Genomic DNA, 13,717 nt, shown 5'->3' on the forward strand with positions numbered 1-13,717 from the left:
TGCATCTGCATGCAGTTTGCACATCAATGTAATGCAGACTAGTACAATTGACAGAACGACATCTGAAGACATAACTTCTTTCGTCCACAAACATCCAGCTCCAAATCTACACAACTGTCTCCATCCCGCAGCCGTCACTCATCGCAATAGTCCACATGCCCATCACGTACCAAGCTCGTGCGGACGCGGCCGGTGCTGGGAGATGCCGCCCACGTCGCCCTGGAGCTCAGGCCTGTGAGAGGCTTCAGTCGGCATCTCAAACTTATAGCCGAGACCAGCGATCTGGCCCTCCTCTTCAGACTTGACAGTCTCTGGCGACACAGTGTAACGCGACGCCGGCGTCACTTGGGATACATGCTGCGACAGGGGACTGGGCTGGTGTGGTGGTCCTGACAGCCCCGAGCCCGTGCGAGCTGCCACGGCCCGGTCTAACCTCCGCCGGTACGCCCTGCGGAAAAGGAAGGCCAGGGCTCCGAGCACCAGCAGCCCCCCGATGATGGACCCGACGGCGATCCCGGCCTTGGCACCGCCCGACAAACCGTTGCTACCGCCGCCACCTGACGTCGATCCCGTCGCAGTCGCCGTCGCAGTGCCCGACGCCACGCTCGACGTGTTCCCGGTGCTTGTCGCGGCGTATGTGGGCAGCGCCGTCGGGTTGAACGAGATGGTCCCGCCCGCAGACGTCGGCAGGCTGCCGATCTCGCCGAGGCTGGACTGCCCGTTGGTGTTCTCGATCAGGACGTTGGTGAGGTTGCAGCTACAGTTCTCCTTCTCGAGCTCGACCTTTTGTGGGTGGTGCGCGCAGCCTGTCCACAGGGAGATGTTCTCGCCGCTGCAGCGTGCCATGGCCACCCACTGCTGCCCCTTGTATCCGGGCTTCTGGGCACATTGCTCGTCCAGAAAGGTCGGGTCGGTGCAGCCGGCCAGGTAGGTTACTCCGGCTGTCCGCTCCTGTCAACATGTGAACCATCTAAGACATTTAAAAGAGGGAGTATACCCACATGCTGTATCATAGCATGCGTAGCTGTCGAGGCAGTATGAACCCTCGAAGCAGCAGTGTTGAATACCAGAGAGCTGTGCATTGCCGCAAGGTATATAGCGTGGGTCTGAGACTTGGCCCCCTCCATAATAGCAAGTGCCATTAGAGACGTATAGGTCAGCTTGGTTGGACATGATGGAAAACAAGCATGGCCTGGCCTTGCAGAAACCGGAGAAGTGGTGAAGAAGTGGGGTTCATGAGAGGACGTCGGAAATGATGCTCGACAAATTCTCAGAAAACGGAAGGGAAACGTGGTGGATCTCTTCGAATCTTTCCCAGCCATAAGGCTCCTCCTGCGTCATGGCATGACTGGTTACCGCCAAGGTTAGCTGTGAGTTGTGAGGGTGTATAGTCCGCAAAGATCACCAGTAAGCTGCATGTTGGCGTTGGCTCCTTCTGGGACACGATCGCCGATTTGATTTCCACATCGAGAAAATGGAATTGACAAACGAATTCTTTGGATGATCCTAATTGGCCTGGAACATTCTCACCAGCGGTTCAGCTCCGCATTATGCCCGGCAAGCTCGGTCGATTCGGTGCCGCTGTCAGTGGAAGGCTTCCTTCCACCGCAAGTTGGGTGCACATGGGCTGACCTGTCCCCCCCTCAGTTATCTAGGCAGGACACCCCATTCCGCGTTGGCGCGGTAAACTTTGCCTGGGCGGTGATATAAGCTGAACACTTCCATTGGGTTAGAATTGGAGGATTACGGTCCTTTTTGTTTCTAAAACTTGGTTATCTTTCCGTAATCTTCGATTAGAAAGACTTCGGGAGGGGCCTTTCTCCACACCAGAAGCGTTGTCGTGGTTGAGGGTTGACAAAGTATAGTCCTGTCTGACATTGTCTGTTCTGCGAAGACTTTCTAATCTGTGCTTTGACGTTCATGCAGGATTCCTGAAAGATGGGGGCAAGACCATAATTTACTTAGAGGACTGAATACTATCGCGCCAGTCATTGGTACCGCGCAGCATGTAGCCAATTGCTTCTGTGATGATCACTCAGAACCAATCCCCATCAACTTACTGTCATGGCCGCGTAACTCCGGGCTTCTCACACTATCCATTACCCTTGCATCAACTGAGCACCACCAAGATTACGCCATCTTCCTCTCAGCTGCTTTGCGCAACAATTTTTCGAGGCGCTCAGGCCCGTACCTAGTGAACACGGCTGGCGTGTTCGTCATGTACTCGAAATATCGATTGTAAGACTCAACGTCTCCTTGGTTTGCCTTCATTGAATCCAGTATCTTCGACAAGAACAAGAGGATAATTAATCCTGGAGTTGTGGAATTAGCTGCCTTGACCTGCGCTATGTAGCCGGATGACCCGACTTCGAGGGGGAGATAGCACGGCAGTTTTCTCATGTATGACTGAGAACGGCGGATTTCAACTTTTCAGAGACTTACCTAGTATTCTTATCACGCTCGTTGCTAAGTGCACCACAATCTGGAAGGCTCGAGATACCACGTATACAGGCAGGACTGCGAGTGCCAGAAGAACATTGATCACGACTGACAAAGAACAGCCGCCTTTTCTCAGAGCCATCATGGCAAGTGAGAGTTGTTGCGCCGGAACTTCTAGAAAGAGATGCATCAACCAGAACCAGTCAGTGTCAATGTTGTCGCCTGCTTGGTCCGGTGGATTATGCGGTTGCGGCCCGGAAACGTCGCCCTCTTTCCTGGAAATTGGGTTTGAGATTTCTTTCTCATCGCTGCTGTCAGTTCTCTTCTTCGGCAGATTTTCTTTTCGTGCCTTGCGCGCATACTTCAGTATCTTTGCTGCTTCCGCACCGAAATACTTGCCCGATGCTGATAAGATTTCCCCTACCAGGAAGATCGGTTTTGCAAAGAACAGCAGGACGGTTATGGCTGGTCTCGCAAAAAATAGCAGGACTATAGTGATTGCGAAAGCAGCTGCAGCGAACTGCACAAGTGATATTATCAGTGTGTGTTCTGGAGGCCCACCCATGCTGTAGAAAGACGCTGCGAATCCTAGGGGCAGGAAGATCACCGTAACGTAGGTGAAGTATCGGATGTTCTCTTCTCGGCTAATCTCAAGGTTGTGTTGTACGGTTTCTCTGGTGGTGGTAAGGGATTCTCTTAACCTGCGGAGGTTGTTGCGTGTAATTTCAAGCTTCCACATTTGCTGGTCCAACGGTGCTTGAACTTGGTTGATATATCCGCGGTACTTTCTTTCGTCGTTACGTGTCCACCTAGGCTGTTCATCGCCACGGTCTTCCTCTCGCCGGTTCCATTTATCGAGGTTCTTTAAATTCTCTGTCACATCTTCATCCGCGGCCTGAAGGATCTGCTCGAATCTTTGCCAATCAGAAAGGTCCTTTGAAGATTTGTATCTCTTGCCCACGAGTATTGAGAGGTTGAAAATGCTGTCTCCAACCCCAAGCTCCTGCTCTACTTCTTGCAAAATGTCCGAGGCACCGGTACTGATGGCATCTACGATTCTTTGGAGCAACCGAAGCTCTAAAACCTTTCTCTGCCACCAGTTTCTTTCTTTGTCTCTTCCGAGCCCATTGGCGTTGAACTTAAATTCCCAATCTCGCCTGGGCGTGTCATCGTCGTTATTGAAGTCTTCCTTTCCCAAAGTCGTTGGGATATATTGAATGAAGTGGCATGTCCAGTACCGGTCGAAAAGATCTCCATCAAATCGAAAGCCAATCGAGGCGCGCCGAATGTCTTTTCTTGATTGGCTAGGGAATCCGGCCTTACTGAGAGGTGGGAGGCCGACGTGCTCACCTTGTTTCTCATCGCCGAGAACGTAGAAACTGAGGTGAACCTCAGTCCGCCAAATGTTAAGAGGAAGATTCGTGCTGTCAAAGACATGCTTCTCGAAATTGGCGTGGCGATCGAAGAACAATGACATGGCGCGTTGTTCCGCTTCGGCGGATGTCACATAGCAGAGAGACGCAGTTTCTTTATCAGCATGGGGTAGCCAGATGAAGCGCTTCTTCGCACTGTTTATCGTACGCGCCTTTCTGAGCACCTCCCAGAGCTCCTTGTTGTTCATATCTCTTGGAGACTCTTGCATCAATGCTATTATTTCTTCAACAAAATGCCTCGGATAGACTCGCATCAATGCTATTGTTTGTTCAACAAACTTCCTTCGACTCCGTCGCATGAAAGCTGAGATTTCTTCCAAAAACTCTGCAATGTCCATCCTCTCCCGCATAGACTTGACAGCCGCTGTAAGTTCGGCTTTACTCATATGAGGAATTGGATAGCTATAGAGCCACTCTTCCTCGAAGGTTTTGATTCTGCTCGCATCCAGTAAACCGTTATTGAATGGCAGAACTTTCTTCATCATGGAAATTTGGCTACTGACGCGACGATTATCAGATCCCAGTTGTCTCATTAAGGAGTTCTGGTCGCTAAAATATCCAGGCTTTTGACTTCTTAGCTCCACTATTACTTCTTTTTCGACAGTTGGGGTGCAGAACTGCTGGATCAGACGACCTCTTTCACTCTCCGGAGAATTCGAAGGCCTTTGCCCGGCCCCTGCCGCGGCGGACTCTAAGGCGTGATTCTGTGCCTCTTTTGACTGGAAGATTTCATTGATTCTCCTTGCGTACAGAAGAAAGATATGGCAAGCCTCGAACCCAGCATGATGATAGTAATCCCTATCTCTTTCGCGCGAGAACAGAGAGGGTGCATGCCCGCTGGGTGGCTCCGCTTCCCCAGGAATGAATCCGTTGTGTGCGCTGCTGCCAATGACGCCTCTGGCAGGCCATTGTGCCAGTCCCCCGGATGAGGGTCGTCACAAATCGCGACAAGGGCACCAGGGGATGCACCGTCGATGGCAACGCCGGGTTAGATGATGGCGTCGAATTCGGCCGGCGGCCTGGAAGCCTTGGGCGGGACTGACGGCGCGAATGGAGTCGACGCGTGCGCCGACGCCGCCGCCAAGTCTTGCTTTCGGGGGATCATGGCACCGCTACGGAATCATCTGGGCTATGACATAGGTTCAACCGCAGGATCAAGTCTTCATTAAGCGTATCCGTGAACACACTGATTCGTCAACCGAGTATCATCCAACACTTCAATTTCACTGACGTTCAATACCCCCATTCCTTATTCACGAGAGGCTTTTCAAATATGCTTTCAAACACGCCCTGCCCCGAAGCCTTCTTCTTTTTTTGTCTGTGCACCAGCCCAAAGGTCTTGCACATGGCCGTCATATCCGGCTTGAGGTGGCCAATCATCAACGGACGATGGTATCTCAGCCCTGTCCAAAGAATGAGAGGGTTCGTCAGGAATGCTCGCCCGAAGAGCTGCCTCGGCGCCATTAGTGGCTAACGGTGATTTCTCAGACCAACTTGGTGTCAGGGCTGACATTTGATCTGAATCTTCAGATGCCACCTGATCCTGTTCCGTGGGGGTGAGGATGTTTCTACGCTTGTTCAGGCTTTTCAGGCTCTGGAGTCCCGTTTTGAGGATATTGCGTTTCTCTTCGAGGCGTCGTCTCTCGAGGGAAGATTCTTGGGTCTCTCCTGCGAGGTGGGACACTTCTTGGTCACTCATCTTCAGAATATTGCTCGATCTGAAAAGCGTCGATAGCTTGCTAATGAGGCAGTCTTCAATCGCCAAGATGCTCACGTCATCGATGAACCTGCTCACCGCAACCTGGAGGCGGAGTGAGCCTGTTAGTAGCACTCAAATGGCCATCGAGGAGATATCTTGCCTTATAGTAAGCCTCCATGTAGTCCACCGCTAACGAGCTTCCGAAACGCTCCATGTCTTTTTCGAATCCCTCTCCCACTAAGTCCACGAGCTCGATAGGATTCAGGCTGATTTTGCTGCCCGGGTTGTCGAAACGATGCGCTCCGAACGTTTTGCGGACCAGCTTCTTCATATCACGTTTGTGGCGGGCCTGCTGGATCCGCTGAACGTTCTCGGTGAGCTGGGGATTGTACGTGATGGGATGCTGCGCGGTTGATGCGAGCAGCGCATCGACTCGGCCGTCCAAACCGACCTTCAGCCCCTCGATTCCCTGGCGAACAAGCTGGAGAACCCCTTCGGCAACATCGCTCGTAGTGATATGCTCGACTATCAATTGAGTCGTCTGGTGGGCAGCTTCCAGGATATCCTCGGCAAGGAGTTTCACGATCCTCCCCCAAGGCTCGCATTGCTCGACGAAGAGGTCGTTAACAATGAGAGGATTGAAGAGGCCTGGGAGCTCGCGACCCTTGCTGAACTTAAGACGTTTCGCGACATCCTCGACATAATCAGACCGGCAGATGTGAGGCAAGTCCCGGACCTCGCGGCTGCCCTCACCCTCACTCTCCGAATCAACGATGTACTGACTCTGGCCGCTCAGCCGCATATCTTCCGCAAATTCGCGGAGTCTGTTCTGCACCACAGCCCTCAACCTTGTATTGAAATTGTGGAACTTCTTGCGGTTGCCGAAGAATCGGTCGGTGTACGTGCCCTCAACCGCCTGCGTCACCAGGGACGTGTACTCCTCACTCAATCGCAGCAGGTAGCCCCACTGCTGCTGCGAGGTCCCTCGTACCGGGCCTAGTCGGTCCAACCTGTCATCACAGTCGTGAATGCCGTCTTCCACATCTTGTACAAGGCTAGGGAGCTGAACAAGAATCTGGTCCCTCAGAACCGCGCTGAGCCTGACCCTCAAGGCCGCCACGCCGCAGTGTGAGGAGTCGATGGAAGTCCACAAGCCCTGGGAGAAGAACTTGCCCTCAATTTCATCGCGTTGAGACGAGGTAACATGGCGTTCCTCGAACTTCCGGTTTTTCAAGACGTGCCAGCCGAGTCGAAGTTCTGCCTCCAGGTTCCGAGCCAGACGAACGAAGTAACTCTCCGAGTTGGAGCCAACATCCAAGGTGTCGGGCTTTGTGATGAGACCCATGGTGCGTAGCCCTTCTGGATCGGCACATTTGGCCATCAAAGTAACCTCTTGCAGGACATACTCGTACTTAGCCGACACTACAGTGAGGATGATGCTCCGTGGTCGCGCCATGTACCTCTCCACCATACCGCGGACAATGCCAACGTCGGCGTCAGACTGCTCCTTGTTCCCACTCCTGAAAAGGCCTGGGAGGTCCACAATGGTGAGGTGTGGCTGTCTCGGCCCAGTGAGCTCGATGCGGAGGATGTCTTCGTAAAACTCCCCTGTGCAGGTCGGGTCAGCCATGGCGCGCTTGGCCTCGTCCGTCACGGTGCCCAGGCCCTCCTTGTCGATGCTCGCTTCTGGTTGCCAGTTTTCGAGGCGTTCTTTGTCCTCTCCAAACCGGGTCTCGCCTGGAGTGATGGACACCTTGGTATTCGCCTCGGGGTGCCGGCGAAGGACCAGCTCAGTGGCGAAACGGGTGCAGAGACCGTCCTTGGTGGGAAACGGCATGCCGGAGATGGCCTCGAGGACGGAGCTCTTCCCCGCAGACTGATCTCCGCAGACAATGATTTCGGGTAGATCGACATAGTGGCTGACCCCCTGTGAGCGGAGGCTGTCGATGATGTCGAGGAGACCCCTATGATCTCCCACGGCGATGTTGGTGTCTGTCATGGTTGTCTCCATTTTACCTATAGAGTGATGGCTTGAAGACAAGTAGCGTTTTGTAGGGCAGCCAACGCCAAAGCGGATTTAATAGTTTAAGAGAAGGAGAGGGAAGGGAGGGGGAAAGAGTTCAAGCTCCGTGGTTCCTAATCCAGCTGGGGAGGCACCCGCCATGACGTTGTGGAAGGCCTCCCGCAGGGTTAGGCACCGAGGCATTGCAGTGTTTCTGCACCTCTGTCGGCCCCAAGATGCACCAATTGCCTGGATGGGGTCTAGATTCGCCAGTTAGGAGCCTCGGTGAAGAGATTGGGTAGTGCTGCTGGCCATCAGCCGGCTGTTGTTGCGTCGACTCGGGGTCTCAACAGAACATTCGCGGAAACCCGCTTCGCAGTGTTGACGTGGTCTATGAGGGGCGGGAAGGGTGAAGCTACAATATGCACTGAGAAAGGCTGGCATGAGTGTCTTGGTTCATTCGTGATGTTTTCTTATATTCTACCGCCACGCGGGGTATTTTGAATCGATATATCGTGATCGACAACAACTTTCAGCGTCCTACAATCCTGCTCCACTCCAAATCCTCTGACAGACTGCCGCCTTTGAGGGCTAAATGTACCTTCACCTGCTGTCGTGATCCCAGTTCCGTAGGTACGGTTGCCGTTATCGTCAAGGACGGGCCGGCCGTCGAATCTTGATTCCTCGGCCGCCGGGGAGCAGTCAGCGCAGTCTTGAGCTCCCGCCTCGTCAATTGCTCAATGTCTTTGCTAAGCTTCACAAATGGTGTGCTTTTGAATTGTCCAGGAAGTCGGTAGTACGGTGGTGGCATCCATGACGGGTAAATCTTCTGGTGACAGGCCGAAACCTGTAGTCTGAGTGGATGCTGGAGTAGATACTCGTGGCAGAGGAAGCAGGCCTTCTTGCTAGTCCCGATGAACCGCATCCGGGGGGCTAAGCTAGGATTACCGTCGTAAAATATAACGAGTTGCATTTCGGCGTGGAGCGTCAGGTTCAAGCGGCATGTCCTACGCAGTTGCGCCTCAACATCCCGCGTGCCTAAGTGCCTTTCCAGCTGCTCCATTGTGGTCTCTGAATCTTCCTTGACAAGGTTCTTGACAGCTACTAGGAGGGGAGCTTTCTCGTTGGAGAGAGAGAATTTACGCGAGTCGGGAGCCTTGACCTCTTGGATGTGAATGCCCACGAAGACTTCGGGCTGCTTCGCTGCAAGCTTTACCATGGACTTGATGGCGGAGCGATAGCGGGCGATCTTGTGCAGACTGTCCAACCAAGGCGATGCTTGCGTGCCATCAAGTCCGAGCAGACTCTGCAACTGCTCAGAATAGAGCCATCTGGCTTGCGACGCCCAGTCAATGAGCGCCGCCATAGTCGCGGGACGCCAAGTCTGGAGAGGTGCGGCCGTGAAAGGACAACTCTCCAGCCAAAGTCGGAGCCCGGGCTTTGCCCATGTCTCTAGCTTCACCTGACCGGTACAAAGCCTAGAGTGCGCATCTCGTATAAAGTTTCGAATCCCGCGCTTCTCAATCCTCTCGGCGATCGACAAGATCCGACCTCTGTCCAACTCGACAACCAGGAGGAGAATCTCGGGCTCGGCTTGCGTCGATGACTTTTCTGCATCAAAAGCTGCATCAGCAACCTTCAGAGGCTTTTGGATAAAGCACGTACCCTTTCTGGCAACTACTCGAAGTATCTGTAACACCTTCTCAAGGCCAGTCAGGTCCTTCGGTGTCAAGCCGCGGTTGCGGGCCACGCGCAATATGGCTCCAGCTGGGGCATGTTCCAAGCAGACAGCCGAGGCTGTCTCCGCGCCCGAGCTCGACGTTGAACAGATGAGAGCGAATGAATCCAGGAACTTTTGCTTGAGCTGCTGGCCCCCCGAAATGTCGCCATCGGGGTTCTCGTCGAGGGAGGTTCTCGTCGGTTCCCCTCGAACAGGGTCGATCAAGCTTAGCAATGCTGACTGGATCACGAAGCGTTTAAGGTCGGCTCCGCCAATCTGAGTCAGTTCTACCTTCTTTGCGGGTGCAGTCATCCTGAGTTGATGGAGAGAGTCAATTTTGCCGACATGTCTGCCCAGTGTGACCGAGAGGATGCCTGTCGCAGAAAGGATGAGCGTTGAGGGGGAAAGGCAATGAGCTCTTGATGTCGTACTGCTTCGGGTGGCCGCACACATGTGATTGGGCCACGTCGTGATGCAAAGGTGCATGCTTCTGCCACCAGTCGGAAGCACCTTGCGACAAATGGTGTATTAACAAGCTCCAAAAGCGTCCCGAGGATCTTTCTCCAGCTAGCGCCCTTCCGTAACGCTGCCTCGCGACGTATTTGAGACCCGGACCTCCCTGCTGGTCCTTCGTTCTCCATTCTCATCCGTAGTAGTTCTCCTTCAAGACTCGCGAGAACCTCCAGCTGCCCAACCCCATCCCCAGTTTGGCCATGGCTTATTCGCCAGGCCGGGCTTTTACTTGCAATGACGAGGCTAATTCGACCCTTGCCGATATCAGCTCCTCTAAAGAATGGGTCACCTCTTATTCCGACCTTGCCATGTCCAAAACGACTTCGTCGACGGACACATTTGCTGTTGGTTGGGCGGATGACGCAACAATCAATCCAGCACTGCTGACTCAACGCTATGTCTCAAGCGACATTTCCGCCTACGGCGCACACTTGCAGCAACCTTGAGGTGCTGGCATGTTGTCACCGCCCGTCTCAGGCACACCCGACGCCATTGAGACCGTGGAAAATACGGCGTGTGATCATTTCGAGCGAGGAAGAGTGGTAGACTCGGGTTGCCCTATTCCATCAGCACCTCTCTTGGTCGGAAGATCTAAAGCCCGCGTACTGTGCACTTGGAAGGGATGTGACCATCGAGAACCCGACGGCGATGAGATGAAGTGAGTTGATTTTGGCGCCCGCCCAGCGATTTATGTTGCTCAAACTTTGTTTTAGGAAACATGCCGCCACTCACCGACGCTGTCCCAAAGAGGACTGCAGTTGGGCTGAAGCTCGGGATCAGAAGGACAAGACGCGTCACGTTTGGTATAAACACAAACCATGGGCTGAGAGAAACAAATACCCCCCCATGGGTGCCCAGTGCGATGAGTGCCCCGCGGTCTTCGCGCGCAAGGATGGTGTGAGTCGTCATAAGAAGGAGGTGCACGGTGCTATCAAACGTGTCAGGAAGTCAGGGTGCTGAAGAACTCAAGACTCGGACTGAAGTGATTGGGATGTTCATTGGCTCACCTTGGATGACAGTGATTCTAAGCAGAAGGAGTGTAGTCGGTCGGCTGAAAATTGACGCGCAATTTTCGAATAAAGCTATACCACTTTGTGGAACTGTCTTGACATCTTCTCGCTATTCCTAATGATATCGGTATCACCCTATCACTAACTCCCAGCCATCCGGAAACATAATGACTGCCCTGAGCCCGTGCAGCGCTCAGATAGCAACTCCACCTCTTAAACCTATTTGCTTGCCAATAAAGAGGAGCATCTGTGACAATTATTGTGAAGATAGGGGTTGGCTTGGGTGTTTCAGCACCAATAAAATGTCCCATATTGGGGCCATTTGAGTCGCCGTTGAAAGAGAAACATCAGCCCCGACTGTGGGAAAGCCCGAGCGCAGGAGAGGCCCGAATGCAAGAGATGGGCCAGGCCTTGGACCTGAGCGGCGCGTATAAATCTCTGTCTACCTTTAACTGCTGAACTATTCAAGTTGGCAATACCCTAGTTTCTCAACATGCATCCTGTAGGAATTTTCGGCAGTAATACCGCCGCCAAGTATGAATCGACATCCTAATTCCAGCCTCTAGAGCTTGATAATGTAGATACTCCTATGAGTATTGATTTTCAGCCCTGTAGAGACACCAACAAATACACCAGAACCCACGGACTATCAAAATTATAGAAACTGGGTACAGGTACGACCTATAGTGGGTGTCCACTAATAGGCTCTAATTGGAAAATTCTAGGGCTTCTGATTCACTGAGCAGAGTGTCAACTAATTCAATTACATCCATTGAACCTTTTGGTGTAATGCAATGGGTTAAAATGGATTTCGGAGCAGAATTCGGCCGAGATTTTCTCCTCAGGTCCCCTTATTTCCCCCCTCCCCCCTTAATCCATTTAAATCAATTTAATTATATCCACTAGATAGTTTAATGGAATGAAATTGATCATAAATAAATTTCAGTGGAATCGAATTGATTTCAGTGGAGTGAGTTGACATTCTGTCATTGAGGAATTGTAGACGTGGTGGCAAGTAGGCTTGTAAGGCCTATAGTGGGCAAAATCGTTTGTATTCGAATGCTGTGAGAGGGACACTTGGGGCCTTCCTCACATATCTTCCGACATCTTCTGTATCAAATAGATATTAAGTTAAAGGGGGATATAGAGCCTTCTTCAGCACAATGGACGACCAGAGCAACACCAAGGGCGACCTCGCCCAGCTCTTGCTCTGGTCCGAGAAGCGCTGGGTGTTTGACGGCGATTGGGAAGGTATGAAAGAATACGGAGACGGGAATCCTGTGTGGGAGCAATTGGACGAGGGGACGCGACACAGCAAAGGTCAATTATCAATGCGGAAGTACAGCACCTCTGTCCTGTTCAAGCTGAGGAAGGACACACAGAATCATCTTCCCTTCCCAGCGGAGACCGAATGGGTACTTCTCTTCACCGACATCACTGTTGCCAAGTCCTATCACGATCGCGGTATCGACAGAGCGATGGTCAGGATGGCCCTCTCGGGGACCCTCTCGCTCGCCCAGAGCGTACGCCGGCCCTTCGTGGTAATCGTCGAGCCAGGGTATGCGCAGTTCAAGCACCTTTTCATCAGCGACTCTCGTGCATTCGTAGCACGGTGCGGGTCCATGTGGAATCACTGGCCTGTTGTGCAGAGTATCACAGCCAGGCAAGAGCAACTCCGGCTTGACATGAGGTTTCAGAAGCTCGAGGAACCCGATCACAATCGTGACCTGTCGAACTTATTCTTGCGACAGGATTGGTGCCGAGTTGTTGTCGCTTCGGATTAAATTATCGCAGCATATCATGTGAGTCTGACTTGTCTGACTTGTGTCTACAAGCCGCGCATTGATACGGTGTCTGAACAAGTACTGTTCTCACACGCCACAGAGATATCTGCACGCAGATGCCGGCCGATATACAATGCCATGTGGAACGCGTCATCAAGTCGAAATTTGATGATTATTGGCAAGCTCACCGTTCTCCTCCCCGAGACGGGGGTACCAAAAAATCTCATGAAGCCTCAGTAGTCGAAAAGCACTATATCAAGCACCCCGATCGGATTCTAGGCAACCTGGAGGACAGAGCATGCCATGTTATAGAGGACGGCCATTATGTAAATGCCATCGATCATGGTTCGGTCGCCTTGGACCACAAAGATAGAGAGAAGCGTGTAGAGTATGACAGCCACCTCGACCAGGTCACCGCGGTTCTGGTCCGGCTAGAGCAGCTGCCCACCCGGTTTGAGGCCTGTGCTCTTCTGCGGAGCGCTCCAGCTCCCAGTCTCTCTCCCCCACTAGCAAAGGAGGGCGGTCTTAATAAGAACGTTTTGGAGAAGCCAGAGCTTCTTCTCCAGAGCGTGGATCAGTTCTTAGATGGTCTTTTTAGTCTAGTGAGGATAGTGATGTAAAACCATACCCTTGTCCGTATCCTGTTCAATTTATACGATGCTAATGGGAAGCATGTAGACACATCACTACTCTTGCACTAATAGCAGGCTACTCGAGGCTATTCATGTCACTCTTCACCAAAGTTCGGCTCCTCCATATCCAAGCTTCCGCGTCAAACGGCTTAAGATTGATCGACGCTCTGGGAAGGGTAGGCGTCCTACCATATGGCTGTGGGCGAACTTGGAGTGTGAGTTTCAGCATTTCATGCTCTCTCCGGTGCAAGTAGAAATTAATACAGGATGAGATATACTAACTAATATTCCCCTCCACAGACCGTCCAGAAAACCCTAGAGGTCTGGTTTAAAGGCTGCCCGGGCCAAAACCTGGTCCACAAGGGTATGTACTGCCTGGGGGACCCGCGGGAGCCTAACAGATTCTTCACTGAGGAAGCATGGTCCTATTACGTTCAAAATGGCGCCACGATACAGATGCGAATGGTATTTGACAGATGTGTAGC

General features: G+C 52.5%; 3 protein-coding genes across 3 annotated transcripts; all 3 read right to left on the bottom strand.

The window, feature by feature from the left end:
- Positions 1-162: 162 nt before the first annotated feature.
- On the bottom strand, positions 163-4,060 carry J7T55_007833 (mg2+ transporter zinc transport protein; the record flags this gene model as incomplete). The annotated part of the gene is made up of 5 exons (XM_053134521.1): positions 163-951; positions 1,246-1,348; positions 1,531-1,581; positions 2,192-2,366; positions 2,443-4,060. 5 exons carry the CDS (start codon positions 4,058-4,060, stop codon positions 163-165), a joined length of 2,736 nt encoding a protein of 911 aa, XP_052987805.1.
- Positions 4,061-4,860: 800 nt separating this feature from the next.
- On the bottom strand, positions 4,861-7,582 carry J7T55_007834 (P-loop containing nucleoside triphosphate hydrolase protein; the record flags this gene model as incomplete). The annotated part of the gene is made up of 3 exons (XM_053134522.1): positions 4,861-4,984; positions 5,384-5,673; positions 5,759-7,582. 3 exons carry the CDS (start codon positions 7,580-7,582, stop codon positions 4,861-4,863), a joined length of 2,238 nt encoding a protein of 745 aa, XP_052987806.1.
- Positions 7,583-8,105: 523 nt separating this feature from the next.
- J7T55_007835 (uncharacterized protein) lies at positions 8,106-9,605 on the bottom strand (the record flags this gene model as incomplete). Its single annotated transcript, XM_053134523.1, has 1 exon — positions 8,106-9,605. One exon carries the CDS (start codon positions 9,603-9,605, stop codon positions 8,106-8,108), a length of 1,500 nt encoding a protein of 499 aa, XP_052987807.1.
- Between the last annotated feature and the right edge of the window lie 4,112 nt (positions 9,606-13,717).

Source organism: Diaporthe amygdali, assembly GCF_026229845.1.
Source record: "Diaporthe amygdali strain CAA958 chromosome Unknown NODE_45_length_313557_cov_64_577745, whole genome shotgun sequence".
Lineage (NCBI taxonomy): Eukaryota > Fungi > Ascomycota > Sordariomycetes > Diaporthales > Diaporthaceae > Diaporthe > Diaporthe amygdali.